We start from the raw sequence: 21,693 nt of genomic DNA, 5'->3' as shown, positions 1-21,693 counted from the left end.
AGATGCCTGAAGTGAAAGGTAGAACTAGATTAAGGGGAGGTGGGGGGGAAATTTGCTAGAGAAACACTGACAGGGAGTTACTAAGTGCCATATTCAGCCCTACTACAGCAGGAATGTCGCATGGGATTACGGTTATGCATATTAAGGGAAGGTGAGTTCGCAGTAGAAAGGTACTAGTGAGATTACTGGGCTATTCAGGAGGGTGAACTCCTCATACGTAAAGAAACTCCGAGAGCTCACCTTGTTTTGTCCAGTCAAATAAAGAACAACGAGAACAGACCCAGTGATGACAAGATAAAAAAAGGGGAGATGAGCTATTATTAAAAGCTACTATTGGGGAAGTGGAAATAACAGATGTTAACTGATCAGTCAGGAATAATTACAATATGGGAATGACAAGGAGATTTCTAAATAAAGGTTCTGAAACACCTAAGAGGTTATAGTATATGGAAGGGAAAAAAAAAATCAAAAAACACCCACTTTAAAAAAAAAAAACAAAAAACTTGAAAACTTAGTAAAGGCAGTATATTGGAGTGGATAGGTGTAATGTATACTTGCTATTGTAATTTGTTTATTCCAGTGCTTAAAGACAAAATTTGTGATTTCTGCTTCACAGTGCTTTTGGTCTATGGGCAAAGAATAGCATAATTATGTTAAAGTTGATGGGAAGTGCGTCCAAGCATAACCTCTTTTTGTAGGATCTGCCCTGTACTTTCATCTTTAAAGAGAAAGATGACTTTGGGAAGTTGATCAAAATCAAATTGTAAGGTTATGTTTAGTTTTTAAATATCTTTAGAGCACATTTTGTTAAGAAGAAATTACCTTGTGATGGTAGTGATCTACCATGTACTGGTGTAATAGGAGTGGGCCCTTAGTTTTTATTTTTTTTAAACTATGGCAGGCAATAATTTTGATTGACAACATGTAGTGTTTTGGATACATGGTACATCCAGAGGTGATCAAACAGAAGCATCTTGTGAGATGAGAATCAGTGTGCATGATATGAGGCTGTGTAGGTACCTTGGCTATTATATTTGCAGCTTTATGGGTGTTTTCCAGTTAGTAAAAAGTGTTGATGTTTCAATAAAATTTCCAAACATAACATAGAATCAAAAACAAACAAATATAAAACACACTTTTTGTCACACATTTCAAGGGAAAATTCTAAGTATTGGAGTAAAAGGAAAACTTTTTTGCCTGTTACTGTTTAAGCATGTGTGTGTTTGGCTTCAGTCCAAAACTCTTCTGTCCCTTTTAGGTCTTAAATGAAGAGATGGAAGTACAGGGAGACAAACTGGAATGGTTGAACAGAACTGAACCCGAAGTTATTCTGGATAAAAATGTCAGTCTTCAGGAGAAAAACAAACTTTCTGATAGCCTGCAGTCCCTCAATGTGAGATGGAATAAGGTATGCATTTCTTCAGCATTTTTACCTGAGGCTGAAAATACAGTGGTGTACTTAGAGTTTTGGTTTCACATGTATGTTGTGACATGTAAAATGTCTTGGAAGCTGTGCATGTATGTTGACGGAATGGTCTCCCAGGCAGGAATTCTTAATCCATGTCCATATCAAAACCCTTGTGGACATTTTTTCCATCAGAATAAGTTGGTTTAATTTAGTTTTTAATTAAGTGTGTTTTTTGTATTGGCTTTCTTTCAAACAGCTGAGTTAAAAATATTTACAGTCATAGAATTATAGAATGGTTTGGTTTGGAACAGACCTTGAAGATGATCTAGTTCCAACTCCTCTGATGGGCAGGAATACCAGTTAAAGTTGCCCAAAGCATGATCCAACTTGGCCTTAAATATTTCCAGAGATTGAGGCATCCATGACTTCTCTGGGCAACCTGTTCCAGTGCCTCACACTCCAGTGAAGAGTGTAAAGAATTTCTTTGTACCGTCTAATCTAAACCTACTTTTTTTTGTTTAAAACTGTTACTCCCTTGTCCTTTCACTACGCTCCCTGATAAAGAGTCTCTCCTCATCTTTTCTGTAGGCCACCTTTAAGTACTAGAAGGCTGCTGTAGGGTCTTCTCAGACCCTTCTCTAGGCTAAATAATGCCATCTATCTCAGCATCTCATTACAGAAGAGGTGTTCCAGCCCTCTGATTATCTTCATGGACCTCTTCTGGACCCATTTGAACTGTTCCATGTCTCTCCTGTGCTGGGCATCCCAGAGTTGGATGCGGTACTCCACTTCTTTTGTTGCAGCCCAGGATACAGTTGGCATTCTGGTCTACTGGTGCAAACTCAGCTCAGGTTCAGTTTTCCCTCCACCAGTACCCCCAAGTCCTTCTCCACAGGGCTTCTCTCAATCCACTCATTGCCCAGCCTGTATTCATGATTGAGATTGCCCCAGCCCAGGTGCAGACCTTGTACTTGGTCTTGTTGAACTTCATGAGGTTCACACAGGCCAACCTGTCAGAGTCCCTCTGGATGGCATCCCTTCCCTCCAGCATGTTGACTGCGCAACTCAACTTAGCGTCATCCACAAACTTGCTGACAGTGCACTCAGTCCCACTGTCCATGTTGCTGACAAAGGTGTATTAAATAGTATCGGTCCCAATACAGACCCCTGAGGGATACCACTCATCACTGGTTTTCACCTGGACATCAAGCCAGTGTCTGCAACTCTATGAACGTGGCCATCCAGCCAATTTCACTTGTTTGAGTCAAACACTAGCGTTAGTTTGAAATTGAGAGTGTCACAATAAATCTTTGCTTTATAGGAAAGTTGAATATTTGCAGCTGCTAAGAGGAGAACAAATGAAGCTGAGGTAAAGCTCCTTGAGAAAATCCTCAGTTGAGTGTGTCTGGGATTCCTCTTGAATATAGATGGTGTAAATTAAACACTGTAGTGAACTGAACCAATTTAATCTCACATACTGACCAAAGAGAAGAAAAGAACTCATTGGTTAAAGAAAATTGGATTTTTTTTTTTTTTCAAGTGGAGCTTGGAGAGCCAGGTGAAAAAAGGAATAGAATTATTTGGGATTTATAGTATGGATAAGGGAGGTAAGAATTTGCTGGGCTTTTGATATTTTTAAATTTTGTTTTTTAACCCAGCCAGACATGGAAAATAGGGGTTTTATTTTTTCCTTTGTATATTGCTTTTCAGTCACTCACTTCTAGAAACTGCAAGCCAATTTATTTTCACTACAATAAGGTTACTTTTTTTTGTTATTAATTACTTATTTCTCTACTTTTCTATTGGTGATGACAGCAAAACATCATAATTCATTTGAAGTGTACTCAAATAATGAGTCATAGCTTTGTTACCTAGGCAGTAAAATCCACGCAAATGGTCTATCTAAAAACTTCATTTATTTCTCCAAGATTTAGGTAAGGCACTGGAAAACTTTGGAATAACAAACGCACTGAGTACCTCTTGGCGTTTTTATTTCTTTAAAGTTATACTCTGAAAAACTTCATTGAAATATGAAACATACTGTTGTAGCAAATGTGATATAGAACATTTTGTGTGTTATAATACACAAATTTTTGTTATTAATATAGATTTTTCTTACTGTTTTTGTTCTCTCTGCTGGACTGTAGGTGTTCAGAGAAGTGCCTGACAGACTGAGAGAACTAGAGGCATTTGTTGGGCAGACTCATCTTGTTTCACAGACGAAACCTTCTGGTGAGTGACTGGTCCTTCTGTTTTTCTTAGTTGTTTTGAGTTTAATCCTTGGATGATTTTTTTTCCAACAGCAATCTAAAAAGGAAAACCTTCCTGTGAACTTAGGTGGAAATAAGAAATGTTATCCATCACGTGGGCCTACCTTCATGTTACTAGGAGAGACAGGAACTGTCTGGGCAGTAAAAAAGTCACTCAGGTTTTGGGGGTGTTCTTTGTCGTTCCCCTAAATGTGTTGAAAGAATGGCTTAGTAAAACTTAAGTGTCCTCATCAGGAGCCAGTGTACTACGTACAGGAAAAAAAGCCAAAATTATCTCTGTTTGTGACATTGTTTTCCAGTAGATTTGTACATTGCGGTCATACCTTTTAGTAACTGAGACCCTATAGAAACTTTCCCTACAGCTAAGTACTTCTGTAATATCTCCTGCGTCCAGATTTTCTGCAGTCCTATAAATGTAATTCTGCATCTTTTGGCTCAGTATGGGCACAGGTGGGTCTTTTCTCATCTACTATCTAGTTATTTTCCTGAACCCCATAAGGGAAGCTGTCAGAAAATGTGTTCTTGTATTGGACACTAATACTGGCAATCTTTTCAAAAGCTATTGGAGGCAGATCAGCAGATACAGTGTAAACAAGATGCCCAGGTCTCCATTTTAGAAAATCAGGTAAAAAGACAGTCCTTGCCTGAAAAAAACACAAAACATCTTGAACTTCAGTAAATTGTCTGTGTGTGCATACATATATATATATTTAATTCAGCAGCACCAAAAAAAGTTCAAGGAGGACAAGCAACTTTTATTTAAGACTTTCAAGACTATGATTCAGCTTGTTTCCCTTTCATGCAGGCTATTTCTTAAGTAAAACTTCTGTCTTTGATTGAGGCAAGCGTGTAATATTTATGCTCCAGCTTGATTTAACTTGGTGTTTTGCTGGAGCTTATTTCTCCTTGCTTCTTTACAGTGTCGGGTTGAACAGATAGAAAGGGTGGGGCTGAGCTAGTGGGCATCTGTCTGTTTTTAGGACAGCTGTGTATTGCCAAGTCCATGGAGCATTTATTGTAGTAACTTGACATATGTGCTTAAGTGAATTCTGAGTCAAGGATGGGAAAACCTTTCTGCCACATAATACAAAAGTGAGGAAGACAATTTTAGACATTTACCATAAGTGAAATAATTGTTTTGTATGCTTAATAGACATCAATTCCCATTCATGTCGAAGAGGATTTAGCTTCACTCCGTTAGAGTTAATGCTGTTTTGCTTTTGCAAGTTTTCTTCTCATTTGTGTTGTGAGTGACTCATTTGAGTGACTCTTGGCATGCAATGAAATCGTAACATCACAAAAAAATAAATAACATTGTGGTGACTTAGTTTCTTGTGGTTAGAAAGCCTCTAATACAAATTTTGCTATGCGTTTTTTGTAGATGCTGTTGCATATTCATAGAAACTACAAAAAATAAAATCCTGAAATTGTACTTGTGGCCGTTATTTTTTTCTTTAACAAAAACCCCAAACTCTGTTTCAGATGTCCAAAAGGTGGTGCTATTATCATCTTCAATGGAAATTCCTGTTCAGACTCAGCAGGCTTTGGAACTTTCTGCACCTGCTGATCTGGATAAAACTACAACAGAGCTGGCTGACTGGTTGGTATTGATTGACCAGATGCTCAAGTCAAACATAGTCACTGTGGGAAATGCTGAAGAGATCAGCCGGACTATTGCACGAATGAAAGTATGTGTTTTAGTGAAGACTAGACACTTGTAATTTCTTTACTGAATGTACAGGCTAATAATTTTTTTAAAGAAACTGCAGTAAATGTTTAACCTGCAAATCACACTTTAAAAACTGTTGATATTACACTCCTCTCCTCTCTACCATTTCCTGTTAATTCCTTGCCTGCCTTTGTGAGCAAGATGTGAGGTAGACAGCACTACTATTTTTTTGAAGAACTCCTACAAATGGCATCTTTTTAGGAATGTTTGGATAACTACAACTTCCTGTGGGTATGCAGTGTATTTTGTAATTTTATAGAATAACATGATCATAGAATCATAGAATATCCCGAGTTGGAAGGGACCCGTAAGGATCATCAAGTCCAACTCCTGGCACCGCACGGGTCTACCCAAAAATTCAGACCATATGACTAACAGCACAGTGCAAATGCTTCTTGAATCCTGACAGGCTTGGTGCCATGACTACATCCCTGAGGAGCCTGTTTCAGTGCGCAACAACTCTCTCAGTGAGGAACCTCTTCCTGATATCCAGCCTGACCCTCCCCTGTCACAGCTTGCCACCATTCCCTCAGGTCCTATCGCTAGTCACTAAAGAGAATAGGTCGGCACCTGCCCCTCCACTCCCCCTCGTGAGGAATCTGTAGACCACAATAAGGTCCTGTAGATCTGTAGACCACAATGACCTCCTCTTTTCCAGGCTGAACAGGCCAAGTGACCTCAGCCGCTCCTTATACATCTTCCCTTCTAGGCCCTTCACCATCTTACTAGCCAAGGCAAGGTTGGACCTGGTGCGCAGGGACATGGTTTAGTGGGTGACATTGGTAGTAGGGTGATGGTTGGACCAGATGATCTTGAAGGTCTTTTCAAACCTTATTTTTTCTATCATTCTATGATTCTATAATCCTGCTCTTGCAAAAATCCCATCAGTGAGGCTAGAACTGAGGGTTTGGTAGCACAAATATATGTGACACATTTAGAGTCCGTATAACGCAGCGTCTTTGAGAACACCAGCCCATCAAACAAACATAACAACAACAACAACAACAAAAAAACCCACAAACCTGTAACAAATCCTCATGGTAACTATAGGTGAAGTTCATTTGATGTAGGCATTTCACTTCCATGTCAAAACAAAGAGCTTTGGAAAAACCTCAGTAGTGTTGTTGTCTTACAGTTGGCAGAACAGAAAGAGATGAGTGAAAGAGCAAGCTCTGAAGGGCTGCTTCTCTCAGTTTGACTATACATATCCTTGACCCGACTCTTCTCACAGCACCTGTGAGGTTATTTTATACCCAAAGCTGAGTGGGTGTAAAAAGTGAGAGATCATGTTGTGGTTCCAAGCAGTTCCTGGTTCTTCATCAGAAATACCATGTGCTGCTCTAGAGCTGAGTGGTATCTGGCCAAATCATTATGGGGGAACTAATGCAATACTGAATTAAAAAAAATAAAGCACTTTACTGAATAAAAGTTCCCAAGATGATCATGACAAGGCTACACTGGAGCCTGCCACAGTGGTAACTGTTCCAGTTGGTAACGGGTAACAATTCCAGTATTTCATTGTGTTACCATTTTTCCAATTGTTCTTCTCACTGTTCGTTTTACAATCACTTTTTATCCCCGCCTTCATCATCTATGTGTGCTATCCATCTATCACTGTTTTGTTTTATCATAATTACTCAGTTTTTATTTTTCTGATATTTAACTCTATCCTAGCTGAAACCAGGACACACCACATCACATAGTATGGAATATCCCTTTGGCCAGTTGGGGTCACCTGTCCTGCTTCTGTCCCCTCCTAGCTCCTCCCGCACCACCAGCCTCCTTGCTGGCAGGGCAGTGTGAAAAGCTGAAAAGTCCTGGACTCGGTGCAAGCACTGCTCTTCAGCAATTAAAGCAAGTAGGAGACATTTCCTCTCAGAAAGAGTGGTCAGGCATTGGAACGTGTTCCCCAGGGAAGTGGTGGAGTCACCGTCCCTGGGGATGTTCAAAGAAAGGTTGGATCTGGCGCTTAGGGACATGGTTTAGTGGGTGACGTTGGTGGTAGGGTGATGGTTGGACCAGATGATCTTGGAGGTCTTTCCCAACTTTAACGTTTCTATGATTCAATGTTACAGTGATCAGAGGCTAGAGCCTGAGCTAGAAAAGGTCATGAGGAACATGTGGAACAAGGTAGATAAGGCTGCAATTTGCAAGATCCTGCAGTTTTGCCACCTAACCTAACCCATAAAAGTGGCCTAAAAGAAAGCTGGAGAGGGACTCTATCAGGGAGTGTAGCCATGGAACAAGGAATAATGGCTTTGAACAAATGGAGGGGAGATTTAGATTAGATGTGGTGTGAGGAAGAAATTCTTCACTCAGAGCACAAAGCCCACATGGAGATTAGGGATGAAGATGCACCTTGCTTCTGTTCCGTAAAGAATAGAATGAAATTACCTAAAAACCAGTGTTAAAAATAAACCTACGGCACAGGATGGGAGGTGGAGGGCAGTCCCTGTGTCTGAGGGGCAGCCTTTCTCTCTGGCAAGCCAAATGGCCCGGGGGAGCCAGCCCCAGAAAAGGGGCACTCAGCTCCCCCAACCCTCCTCCTTCTTCCACATGAGGGCATCTTCCAGGCCGCTCCCAACACAGCCACCTTTGGGCACGTGTGGGCCACTCCATTGCAGAGGCTTGCTGAGGTCACAGTGGCTACCGCTGCCCAGCCTTTGCTCCGGGCCGTATAAAACAGAACCCCTGCAGCTGGCCCACCACTTGCTGAGCTTCTAGGCACTCTGACAGCCAGCTTGTGGGGCAGGAAGAAGAGCCAAAGCAGCAAGGCGAGCGGCAGGCCTCCTCGGTGTGAGAGGACAGCGATGCAGTCCAAGGAAGGCACTTAATGAGAAGAAGTGTCATGGGCAGAGGGATCGTGCCTGCGGCACAACAGACACCAGTGCTCGAGGGACCTCTGGCGCGCACCCCACAGACACTTACAGGCGCTACCGCTGGCACCGCAACGACGGAGGGAACAGGCCGCCCCCTCAGCCATACAGCGACAGGGGGCCTGGGCCTTCCTGTTGGCGCAACGGTGACATGGGGCGACGGCAGGAGCGTCAGGCAGACAGCCAGGTGGAGCAGAGGCATGCCTGTAGTCCAGAACGCAGCGTGGGACCCAGCCATGGCCGTAATGCAGATGGCAGTGTCAAACCCACAGATGGAAATCAGCTGGGCAGTGGCATGGGACCTAGGGGTGGAAGTGCATGTCCCCCTGGTTCATCACCCTGGCCTGAAAACATTCCTGATGGAAGGCATCCCGTTTGGGCAGTCCCGGGCAAGGAGTGGCTTATCCTTCTGCCAAACACCATGGAGCCCATGGAGATGGATCCACCAAAAGATGTGGAGGAACCGATGGAAGTGGATCCACCTCAGCCAGATCAGACCTGCAACTACCCTGGCATATCTTCGCTCTCTGCCATCTGAGCGCACCAACAGTGTCACAGGAGTGCCTGGCGAGCTCCCTACTCGTCGCGCAGGCTCCATCCCAAGCATTAGCTTGGAGCCGCCAAACAGCATGGACATCCCGCAGGCTTACCTGCAAAATGTCCTGGCAGTAAAGAACTCTGTTGCCCATTCTCAGGGGTTGTGTGAGAGCTTCTTTCCCATCCCCCAGCCCTTGTGCAAGAGGTGGCATTCTTTCTGCACAGAGCCTTGAGGAAGAGCACAAGAGAGGACCCAGCTTCCTTCAGGCTACTGTGCTCAGGTGACAGGATGAGTCCCTGAGGGCCAACATGTGCCTTTAACATTTGTGAAAATAGACTGAGGGGTGAAAATAGTGTGTAAGTGATTATAGGTGGTTAATTTCTTATATTAGGAGTGAGTTTCTGTATCTGAGTAATTGATAACGACAGACATGGAGAAGGCTGAGGTACTCAACAACTTCTTTGCCTCCGTTTGCACTGGTAGACAGGCTTCCCAAGTCTTTCATTTCCGTGAACCCATAGATGGAGGCTGCGGGATCAAAGTCCCACACACTGTAAGTGAAGAGCAGGTTCGAGACCACCTGATGAATCTAAACAGGTACAAGTCTATGGGACCTGATGACATGAACCCCAGGGTCCTGAGGGAACTGGCTGATGTAATTGCTAAGCCTCTCTCCATCATAGTTGGAAAGTCCTGGCAGTCAAGCGATGTCCCTGGTGAGTGGAAAAAATGAAACGTCATGCCCCTACTCTTCAACAATTAAAGCAAAGAATTGAACAAAGAGCACTACTCTTCAACAATTAAAACAATTAGGAGACATTTCTTCTCAGAAAGAGTGGTCAGGCATTGGAACGGGTTGCTTGGGGAAGCGGTCGAGTCACCGGTGTTCAAGGAAATCATAGAATCATAGAATATCCCGAATTGGAAGGGACCCATAAGGATCATCAAGTCCAACTCCTGGCTCCACACAGGTCTACCCAAAAATTCAGACCATATACCTAAGTGCACGGTCCAAAAGCTTCTTGAATTCTGACAGGCTTGATGCCATGACTACATCCCTGAGGAGCCTGTTTCAGTGCGCAACAACCCTCTCAGTGAGGAACCTCTTCCTGATATCCAGCCTGACCCTCCCCTGTCACAGCTTGCCACCATTCCTTCAGGTCCTATCACTAGTCACTAAAGAGAATAGGTCAGCGCCTGCCCCTCCACTCCCCCTCATGAGGAATCTGTAGACCGCGATGAGGTCTCCCCTCAGCCTCCTCTTTTCCAGGCTGAACAGGCCAAGTGACCTCAGCCGCTCCTATGTCGTCCCCTCTAGGCCCTTCACCATCTTCGTAGCCCTCCTCTCAATACTCTCCAACAGTTTCACGTCCTTTTTGTAGTGTGGTGCCCATAACTGCACACAGTACTCGAGATGAGGCCTCACCAGCGCAGAGTACAGCGGGGCAATCACTTCCCTTGACTGACTAGCAATGCCATGCTTGATGCACCCCAGGATACGGTTGGCCCTCCTGGCTGCCAGGGCACACTGCTGGCTCATATTCAATTTGCTGTCAACCACAACCCCCAGATCCCTCTCTGGGGGGCTGCTCTCCAGCATCTTGTCACCCAGTCTGTACGTATAGCCAGGGTTGCCCCGTCACAGGTGCAGGACCCGGCACTTGCTCTTGTTAAACTTCATGTGGTTGGTGATTGCCCAGCTCTCCAATCTGTCCAGATCTCTCTGCAAGGCTTTTCCACCCTCAACAGAGTCAACAACTCCTCCAAGTTTAGTGTCAGCAAATTTGCTCAAAACACCTTCTAGTCCTACATCCAAATCGTTTATAAAAACATTGAAGAGGACTGGCTCTAAAATGGAGCCTTGAGGGACCCCACTAGTGACCATGCAACAGCCAGATGTGGCCCCATTTACCACAACCCTTTGAGCCCTGCCCGTCAGCCAATTGCTTACCCATCGCATGATGTTTTTTTTTAGCTTTATGCTGGACATTTTGTCCAGCAGGATCCTGTGGGAAACCTTGTCAAAAGCTTTACTGAAACCCAGAAAGATCACATCAGCTGTTTTCCCTTGATCGACTAGGTGGGTGATCTTATCATAAAAGGAAATCAGGTTAGTCAAACAGGACCTACCTCTCGGAAACCCATGTTGGCTGGGACCAATGACTACATCGTCCCCAAGGTGTGCTCCAATAACTTCAAGGATAATCTTCTCCATAATTTTATCAGGCACTGATGTGAGACTGACAGGCCTGTAGTTGCCAGGGTCTTTTTTCTTGCCCTTCTTGAAAATTGGTACAACATTTGCCATCTTCCAGTCTAGTGGGACCTCTCCAGATTCCCAAGACCGTTGAAAAATAATTGAGAGAGATCATGTGATGACATCAGCCAGCTCTCTAAACACCCTGGGATGAATCCCATCCGGACCCATGGACTTGTATGGATCCAGGTGGAGCAGCAAATCCCGCACACGTTCGGGGTCGATTGGGAGTTTGTCATTCCCACCGTCACGGTCCTCCAGCTCAGGGCACCCGGGGTCCCGAAGCCCATCATCAGCGTTGAAGATGGAGGCAAAGAAGGCATTAAAAGTCTCTGCTTTGCCTATGTCCTTGTCTGTGAGGAGACCTTCTGCATCAAGACCTATGTCGTCTTTGGTCCACGTTTTTCTGTTCACATATTTAAAAAAAAACACTTTTTATTGTCTCCCACAGACCTGGCCAGCTTCAACTCTAATTGGGCTTTGGCTGCATGAATTTTCTGTCCCTACAAATGCAAACAGCGTCCCTGTATTCCTTCCACGTTGCCTGACCCTCCTTCCAGCAGCCGTACACTTTCTTTTTCTGCCTAAGCTCCAGTAGAAGATCCCTGGTCAGCCAGGCTGGCCTTCTGCCCAGCCTGCTTGACTTTCAATATTTTGGAATTGCCTGATCCTGTGCTTTTAGGAGGCAGTGCTTAAAGACTGACCAGCACTGATGGATGCCAATGCCTTCAAAAGCAGTTTGGGGACCTTGCTAACTTGTTCCCTGAGCAGCCTGAAGTTTGCTCTCCCCATATCCAGGGCTGAAGTTTTGGTGGCAGTTTTCCTTCTGTCACCAAAAATTTTAAACTCAACTGCTTCATGGTCACTATGACCAAGGCAGCTGCCAATTGCCATGTCCCCCACAAGACCCTCTCTGTTCTCTAGCAACAGATCTAGGAGGGCACCTTTCCTAGTTGGCTCCCTTAGCACCTGCACCAAGAAGTTATCATCGAGGTGCTTTAGGAACCTCCTGGACCTGCTCCAGTCGGCCGTGTGGTAATCCCAGTTGATGTCTGGCAAGCTGAAGTCCCCCATAAGGACAAGCCTTTACCCTCTCCCTGTAAATGTGTGTATCTGTATGGTGTGCATATATAAAAGATCAGAGCTTGGTAAGAGAATAACAAGTGGGAGAGTGAAAAGTAGATAGAATCATCGAATATCCTGAGTTGTAAGGGACCTACAACAATCATCGAGTCCAACTCCTGGCTCTACACAGAACTACCCCAAAACCAGACCCTGTGTCTGAGAGCATGTCCAAACGCTTCTTGAACTCTGGCATGCTCAGTGCTACAACCAGTTCCCTGGGGAGCCTGTTCCAGTGCCTGTTCTTCACTGAGAGGGTGATCCTTTTCCTGATATCTCCCTGAACCTCCCAGCTCCATGGTGTTCCTTCAGGTCCTGTCGCTGTCCACAGAGAGCTGAGCTCAGCGCCTGCCCCTCTGCTCCCCTTGTGAGGGAGCTGCAGGCCACCATGATGCCCTCAGCCTCCTCTGCTCTGAGCTGAACAAACCAAGGGGCCTCAGCTGCTCCTCACACATCTTGCCCTTTAGACCCTTCATCATCTTCATATCTCTTCTTTGGACACTCTTAATAGTTTTATGTCCTTCTTATATTGTGGTGCCCAAAACTGCACACAGTACTTGAGGTGAGGCCAGATGCCAGAAAATACTTTGCAATGACTGTGGTATCTGTGTGGTTTGTACAGGTTAGCCTCTACATCAGAATTTTCAGTTTTAAGTCAGAATACTTTTGCCTTTTAAAGCAGTGTTATAATACTGTGACAATTCAAGGGTTGTAATAGTGATGGAATAGCCATCTGTCTCTGAAGACATACGTGTTTTGTTTTAGGTATAAATAATACAGATATTGTTGTTAACCATGTTCTGCTTTTTGTATCTAAAAATTGTATCCTAATTCTCAACAGATAACAAAAGCAGATTTGGACCAGCGGCACCCTCAGCTTGATTCTGTTTTTACATTGGCTCAAAATTTGAAAAATAAAACTTCCAGTTCAGACATCAGAACAGTGATCACAGAAAAATGTAAGTTCCTCCATTTTGTGTTTGCAAATACAATGGTTCTGTGACAGTAAAATAATCTTCATATCTTTCTACTAAGCTTTTGATTTTGATCCTAGTTGTTTTCCTTAAAACACCTGAAAACTTAGCTATTAAATAGCTTTAGTGTAGCAGTCTACTGAAAATTCTTGGAAGAAGGATTGCTACTTTTTTTCTTGACTAGCATTTTTTTTGAGGTATAAGTGTAAATATGTTTGCTGGGATTTGAAAATATCTTATGAAAAACTTGGGTTACTTGACAGACAGATCCAGGGATAAGGATTTTTTATTCCCTCATATAAAGGAGATAATAACATGTTTATTTTTACTGAGCTATGATACATTAGACAGTTAGTAAAAAGCATGCATATGTTGTTTTAAGAGACTAACGTTGGGCTGAGCGTTAGTAGAGCTTTTAAGTCACTGATATGTACTTTAAAAAAAAACATACTGTGAAAATTTCTTTTACTGGTACTTAACAGAAGGAAAACACAACTGACACAATTAGAAACCAAGGGACAGCATATTCTTGGAACTCCTAAGGCGTTGCTAGTTGCTAAGACTAGAGAATTCATGCAGCAGGAAATATCACAGAAGAAAAGAGAATCTATGAAACAATGGAAATATGTATTTCCCCATCTTCTTTTTTCTGCAAAGTAATTTTCCTTTGCTACATTTACATGAATTTCTTTGGTGTCCATAGAGCTTGCTGAAGATAATAATGGGCTCACAAAGCCAACAGAGTTTCAGGTGGAAACTCAGGGGAGAATAGCAGCTGTTGTAATCCAGTGGAGTCAGTCAACGAGGGGAGATCTGGTCAGTTGAAAAACATTCTTGATTCTTCACAAAAGGTGAATGAGGAATAAAGCGACTGTATTTTAAAAACTTACGTTGTGCTCCCTGATAGTCATGGACATCCAAGATGGAAGCAGAGAAGCTGTGTATACTGCCATGAACGAAGCTTCCAATAGCTACTCCAGATGTGTGTGAAGATTTTGTTACCTGTTATGAAACATGAAAGAACTGAAGGTTTCTTTAAGCTCGTAAAGGGTGATTTTGTTACAAGAGCTTTGTAGCAGTTTGCTTCACTCTGAAGAAAAGTGAAGATCAGGATTGTTTTATGCACCTTATTTAAATGCTGAGGGGAATATACAAATTCTATAAACTCCTGTGAATCTGCTATGTGTCATTAGATTAAGCCTAATTACTCTAATATCTAGGAGCACAGACATGGAAAAGTTTCCTTCTATGGAACTTCCTTCCCAATAACTGCGTAATTATGGGGAATTAAAAGTAATATCTAATCAGGAGTTATTTCCCACTTTGAAGCCACAGGTAGATCCTTGAGGTTACCAAGAATTTCACTTTCTGTCCTGTTTTGGTGGAGAATGAAGAGAAGGGAAATACGTCAACAATAGATAATTCCATTAGGAACTCTGGATGGATGAGAGTTTTAATCCAGGCAGAGAGAGTAAGATTAACCTGTCCATATATAAGCAAAAATCTGTAACACAATCAAGAAATATTTATTCACTAATAATAACATGATAGAACTATCAAATGTGTACCCATTTCAACCAAGTTGCTATTGTAGACAGCTGTTTTTCAGGGATATTTTTCCTTCCAGCATTGTGGGGGACAGCCTAAATGCTTAGGAGACTTTTCTCTACAGTTCATCACCCAGCACGCACTGTTATACCCTTTTTTTCACTTCTGCTGTTTTTGCTTTTGCTGTTTTGGTGAAATCAGTGATCTTTCCCAGCAGCTGAGTGTTTCCTTTGAACATACTCTTTATCCAACACAGTAACATCTTTAATTAAAAAAAAAATGTGTATGCATGTGTATATATATTTATGTGCTGTTGGGGTACTGAAGCTTTTTTCTGAGTTCTTATTCAATTCACCATGACCCACATCATGCTTGAAAATTATAGTCACTTTGACAAAGGGGCTTCACTACCTCAGTTTAAGAGCTCTGTGAAGCTAAACAGAATATTGTTGAATGTATTGAATGTATTTCTTAAAGACATCTTCTTAGGCAGCTATAATGACCTTGGATGTTTGTAAAAAGTTTAAAGTTAAAAAAAAAAAATCTAAAAAAATGTAAATGGTAAAGTTCTCTTAAGTGGTTTACACAACCCTTGGCATTTTTACTTCATGGAGAGTTCAAGCAACTTCATGGAGGAATAAAGTGACCTGAGTATCAAGTATGTAAGTTTTCTAATAAAGTAAAATGACGTACTTACTGGTAGGATAATTACATTTGATACGTTGCTGCTGAGAATACAAATGTTCCCAACCGAAAAACCCCAAGCTGGCTTTCTTTTGTTTGCTTTTTTTATATTTGCTTTTTTCACATTTGCTTTTTTCACTCTAGTTCAGATGGTACAGCGCATTGCTACTAACCGTCATGTCAGGTAATAGGGAAGACCTACGTCCACCTCTGTAGACTCTCAAGTGATACAATTTTTTTATTCGTCTGTAGGTATTAAGAAAAAAAATACGATGCTGTTCATTTCTTTCTGTCAGTCGGGCTTCCTGCTTTCCCTGACGCTATTTCTTTTTGTTCTAGGCTTTTGTCGTGTTTTCTTTTTCACACTTCGTTTATTGAAGGTTAAAGCTTATTTATTGATTGTCTAATGTAAGTCTATTCATTGAGACAGGAACGTGATACTTGAAGGAAATGGGGTGTGATCAGTAACTTCTCTGTTGTGTAATCTACATAAGCCTGTAAAAACCTGTGGTGGAATGAAAGTGCTTAAGTAGGTTGTTACTAGAGTGTTCCTACATTAGCCACTGGGCTGTAGTGCAAGTGCCACTAGACTACCTCCAACAAGCGCTCTGGGCAGTAAATCTTAGTTCACTTTGTATAAGCTGCCCAGATCTAAACAAGATTTGTTTGTACTGGTTGAAGTTGCAAGTGCACAAGGGTGACTTGCTGGCACAGCCCTCCCTCTGCCCTGGTGCTCCCTTGGGGCCCTGCCGGTGGCATCTCTGCAGCTCAGCAGAACTGCTTCCCATGCTGTGTTTGTGAAATGGAGTTGTTACTTTTATACTGACCTGCTTAAACAAGAGGGAGACGAACACCTGCATTTTCTGTTTGCTTGCATGAACGTGCAAATTACATGGGGAACTAAAATACAGCATGTTAAAAGGACTGTACTTGAGAATGAGTTACATTATTGACTTTTGTCCTGAAAAGTAGAGTCGTTTTGTCCTGAGAGTAGTTATGGCTACTCAGTTGGTTGCCTCAAGTTTTTGATTTTCTGTGTTGCTGCCTGCAGTGGAGAAGGTAAAGAACCAGTGGGACAATACCCAGCATGGTGTGGAGGTGCGGCAGCAGCAGCTGAAGTACATGCTGGCGGACAGCATCCAGTGGGATGAGCGGAGGAAAGAAATGGAGCATCTCATGGAGCAGTGTGAGATCCGTCTGCGTATGCTCATGCAGGCCCCAAAAGAGGTGCTTGCCAAACAGATTGCAGATAACAAGGTAAGGCCATCCTACAGATGGTTTTTTCTTTCCCCCCCCTCCCCCCATCATACTCCTCAGTCTATGTGAATAGACTGAATCCTGTGCTCTTGGATTCATTTGATGACTGAATGTAAGATTTCGTTATAAGACTGATGTGGCAGTTCTGTCTTTTTGAGCATGATATGTTCTAAATTGTTTCTGTGTTTCTTTTTTTAATCAGACTTCCTGAGAATTGCTTTCTGGGAAGGGAACAGGTGGCATGTATGCATGGGTGTCTTTTTATAAGTGTAGTTGAAATGAGTACAGTATAGCATCAAATAAATGATTTTTCGCATTCACATTGGTGAAAGTTTAATTATGCAACCACAAAATGTAGCATGTATTATTCCATAGAAATCCATTAACAATAGTTTAATAAATCCAAGAATGGACCAATTTATTTAAAATTATTCTGAATTTCACTTCTGATGGGTGCCAAGCATATTCAACTCTTCTTTTTTTTTTTTTTTTTTTTTTCCCCACCTGAATCCCATGCAATCTTTGCTGCTTTTCATATCACAGCAAACCTGCTGTGGTAATAACTCTGATGTCCTTTGTCCTGGTGGCTGCCTGAAAAAGGGCAGGCTGTAGGTGTCTCAGGATGAGAACTAAAGAGACAAATCATTGAGGAGGGGGCTCTTATCAGTGTAGTACTTAGAACAGGCTTTACTTCTAAAATGTGTGTATGCGTGCATGCATTCATGAAGGGACAATGTAGGGGTGCAACTGGCTATGTAAAGAACCAGGGAGTATGGTGCTGAGAATTCCTCACTGGCCCATGGCTATTTCAGTAATCAGTAAAACTGCATAATTTCATTGCCTTCCCTACATGAGCAAGGGATTGGAAATAGACTATCAGGTCTGCCTGTTCGCTTTCGTAAGTGGAAATAGACCTGTACCCAAATACATCATACAGAGATCAAAATAGACAACTGAAAAAATATGTATGTATTTTTAGAAATAATCCTGAATTCAAAACTCTGTAAGGTCAAAGTACATTATAAATACCCTAATACAATAAGGAAACGGATCTAATATATTTGTTTAAAAACAAAAAACTCACAAAACAGTGGAATCAAATATTCCCGCTGTGCACTTCATTTATGCTACTTCTAGGTGTTGGTTGTATAACTATTAGCATAATTTAAACTTATTCATGCTACTGAAAATATGGAAGTGTATTTACTTCTGTTGCCAGTAAAACATAGAGGGGTTTCTAGCCTTTGATGGTTCTAGCAAATATCATTTTTCTCATTTATTTGTGTTTTGGTTCATTGTCAGTGACACTTACTCATCAGTGACACTATCTAATAGATTTTCTTTTTAAAAGGAACTTTATTCTAGAAAAAATATGTACATTTGTTGTTTAAAAAAAGGCAAAAAAAATAATTTTGTAATGATAAAATGTATAATATGAAAAATAATCTGATTTCAGTTTTGCTTGACATCTCATTCTGGAATTGCTTTTTAGCTTTTAGTACAGGACTTGCATAGAGGTGACATCACGGTAGCTGCATTCAATGATCTTTCGAATAAACTTCTTCGGGAGTATCGTGATGATGACACGAGGAGGGTGAAGGAAACCACTGACCAAATGAACAATTGCTGGGTTAATCTGAACCAAAGGTAATTGCAAGGTTTTGCTATATTTGATGCTGTTTGTCTTAAATTTGTATCCTATGTGTATCACTTATATGTATTGCAGTCTCTTCTCTGTACACTTAACTTTACGGCAGCACTTAGCACTACTGTGGTTATTTAATCAATTGTAGTGAAGCTGAATTTTGAAGGTGGAAATTCCCATGGTTTACCATGGAAGACTTCTGTATGACTTCCAATTCCCTGTTAAATAAAAGGGGGGTGGGGGGGTGGGGGGGTTACATTTTCTTACGTTTGGCCTCAGGTTTGCCTGTGGCTACTTTCCTCTGAAGGTCTTTGAGTAATTCTTCCTGTTCCTTGATGTTGTTATGCGCTATGTATTTGTAGTTTGTTCCTGTGCTTTCTTTTCATAAAGCAGTAAGTATTCAGCTCTGCCTCCTAATGCTTCCAGCTAATCTTCATTGTAGGCCTTTCATCTAACAGAAACTTTTCGTGAACAGGGCTGCGCTTTGGTTTTCTGAGTGTGATGTGTCTGACACTCCCATCTAGAAAGTGTTTAAGCATAGGAACTGAGACTTAATTGAAACTTACTTCTTCCTATTCATCCTCTATTAAGACACATTTGCAAGGAGGTATTCCAAATCTCTTACTGAAAACATGGTCCCATTTATTTTCCTATGCATAATTTTTTGTGCAAGGTAATCTAATTGCCGCAAAAAAAATCTTTTTTTATAAGCATTTTATAGATAATTTATATTAGCCTAATGTCTGATTCAGTGCCAGCAGCTTTAAAGGACAGTACGCCTTGTGGTTAGAGGAACAGGAGAGAATTGATCCTATGTATGTGGGAGTAGGGTAAATGAAAACCGGAGTCTGTACATATGCTTGTATATATGTGCATGCAGAATGGGAAACTGCCTTTGTAATGACATGTCAATTAGGTGAATAAGAGTCCTAGGTAATAAAGCCTCCGTAGTTGGTAATATGTCCTGGGAAGTGAGGGGAGGAGAACTTTACAGTGGCAAGCAGTACGTTTCACTGGTAATTAAGGAAGCAGAGTAGAATGTTTTGTTATTGTCCCTTGGAGGACAATGGTATTTCTGTAGTTTTCTGCTTTTGATGTCACAAGTTTTATACAATGAATTTCCTGGTTATTTCCATCGAGAGATGAGATACAGTACAGACAAAAATTTATATGGCTCATTCTGTGTGACAATTTGAGAGAGGATAAAAATTCATTAATCTCTAAATGTTTTGAGATGTCTAACGTAAGATTTTCAAGTGACAAAAACATTTCATAATTATTCAATCTGATGTGGACATCTTTTCACGGTTCTTTAAAAAAAAAAAAAAAAGCAAGCAAACAAAAAAAACTTCTAGTACATGGTGGGAAAGACTTTGGCATATGTCAAAACTTCCTTGGCTTTTTACTTTCTGAACTAGGTCATGGTGATAAGGTCATCTCCTGAAATGACCCTTCCTGACCATTCATTTGCATCAAGATTGGGGTCTGCAGCATGTTTACCATCACATCCTCCCTCTATGCCTCAGTAAATGAATGATATTTCAAAAAAAAAAAAAAAAGCCATTAATTTCATCTGAATCTACCATGAAGGCATCTGGGGATAGGGATGCAATTAGAGGGTGATGAGAAACAGCTCCTGGTTGGATTAGCAGAACCAGTAGACTACAACTCTGTACCAGTCTCATTCAAATTCAAACTTTGCAGAGTTTTGGCTAGAACTAGCATAGAACTATCCACCTGTGTCAGAGCAGGTGATAAGAAAGAAGAGCTCCTAACTGGAAGGCTCTAATTATTTTTGAATCTGCTTAAAGTCTGGAATAATAAGCAATTGCATTCTGTTGTGTGTAACTGAAGCTTGACTCCTACCACTGGGGCTACTCTTTTGCAGTCTGCAGCCTTAGCAGATGGGTATCTGCTTTTCTGCTTTTTTTTTTTTTTTTTTTTTTTTTTTTTAAGTAGGGGCAGAACATCCAGGAGAAATTGGGAAGCCAGTGGGTAGCCAGAGTGTGGAGCTGCTCACCGTAACCCTGTGGAGCAGAGCAGAATTAAAAGGGGAGAATGTGCAGTGAAAGCACCTTTTCAGGGGAACGAAGGTTTTTATCTTTGCCTTTAAAGGCAATAAACAAAAATACTGGTGAGCCTTGAGCGCTGAGGAGGGCTGCATGTGACAGGTGTTGGGACAGACAGGGACTGGACCTGGAGTGTAAGCATAGATCTGTATTTACAGCATACTGCATTAAAATGCCACTTGTGGCAATACCTGTACCTGGAGGCTGCAGAAGGGGTCCTTAGTAGCGTTACCTGGGATAATCGGTCCTGAGTAGCACCTCGAGAATGCTCTCAGGAAGGCTGGCCATGGAATGCAAAGTCAAAGCAAAAAGGTCGGCATTAAGGGGTTGAAGCTCCCCAGCTTGACATTTTGTAAATTGAACAGTCTGTCCAATGGCTATTTATTTTCTGTTTTTTATATTGCAAAATGAAACCATAGTAGTTCTATGCGCTTCTGCTGCCTTGGTAGTCAATTGCAGTTGACGTCTAGACTGTCTCAAGTGTCCTTCCCTGACTTCCTTTTGATCACTCACTTGCATGCACTGCAGATTTTTAGTTTAAATCTGAAAAAATAATTGGGTGGAACAGAAACCTGAAATGGTGCTATGAAAGCTTAAATGCTACAGGTACAATTATTTTTTTTCCTTGGTCGTGTCTTTGCTAATAGAATTTATGTAGACCTTCTCCCCTATCACTGAATTAAGTGAAGTTAGCTGCGGTTATATAGGATTCCACAGGTTTTCCTCACATTTAATTCTTGCATCCTGGAACGACTCCATCTTTCTGAGACTGTTCTAATCGTATTAGAATTCTTGGAGAACCCGCATCATCTTTTTGGCTTGGGGAGTAGTTAATAGCATCACAGAATTCTCCACCAACTTCTATGTTACTTTTGAGGCCTTTGCTGGAATGAAATGAAAGTATTTTGGGTCTGCTCGTAAAACTATTGCTCACTTCTGCTGTGTAGGTCCTCTTTAAAAGCCTCCATGTAATCTTAGAACATTAATTGTAAATCCATTGATTTATGCTGCTGGAATGCATATTTAGTGTAAGGAATGATTTTCAGCTTTAATTCACATATCATGACAGCACTGGGACTGTAATAAAAGGATTTTTTTTCCCTTTAATTTAAACCAAGCAGAAAGTTTGAGGAATTAAAACTTTGGACTGAAGATGACACCCTTCAATGAATGTTATTAGCTACAAAGTTCAGGTTGTCTCAATTCCCATCTAGAACATCAGTACTTAGACTTAGAGATCTGGGTCACTTACACTGTTTCATCCTTCGGGGCTTTTCTTTTTCTTTGAAGGTTACCTCTATTACCAGTCCATTCTT

General features: G+C 41.7%; 1 protein-coding gene across 13 annotated transcripts in view; it reads left to right on the top strand.

Annotated features, from left to right (window-relative positions):
* Positions 1-21,693, top strand: part of UTRN (utrophin) — a 374,743-nt gene that overhangs the window by 140,879 nt on the left and 212,171 nt on the right. For all 13 annotated transcript variants that reach the window (XM_040553278.1, XM_040553280.1, XM_040553275.1 and 10 more), the window contains 6 exons: positions 1,259-1,408; positions 3,556-3,640; positions 5,161-5,366; positions 13,042-13,159; positions 16,458-16,663; positions 18,156-18,310. In XM_040553278.1, coding sequence (XP_040409212.1) covers positions 1,259-1,408; positions 3,556-3,640; positions 5,161-5,366; positions 13,042-13,159; positions 16,458-16,663; positions 18,156-18,310 — 920 coding nt within the window. The remainder of the gene's footprint in view (positions 1-1,258; positions 1,409-3,555; positions 3,641-5,160; positions 5,367-13,041; positions 13,160-16,457; positions 16,664-18,155; positions 18,311-21,693) is intronic.

This window comes from Cygnus olor, chromosome 3 (assembly GCF_009769625.2).
Source record: "Cygnus olor isolate bCygOlo1 chromosome 3, bCygOlo1.pri.v2, whole genome shotgun sequence".
Classification (NCBI taxonomy): Eukaryota; Metazoa; Chordata; class Aves; order Anseriformes; family Anatidae; genus Cygnus; species Cygnus olor.
Note: the sequence above shows the minus strand (reverse complement) of the source record. Positions and strands in the feature narration are given on the sequence as shown.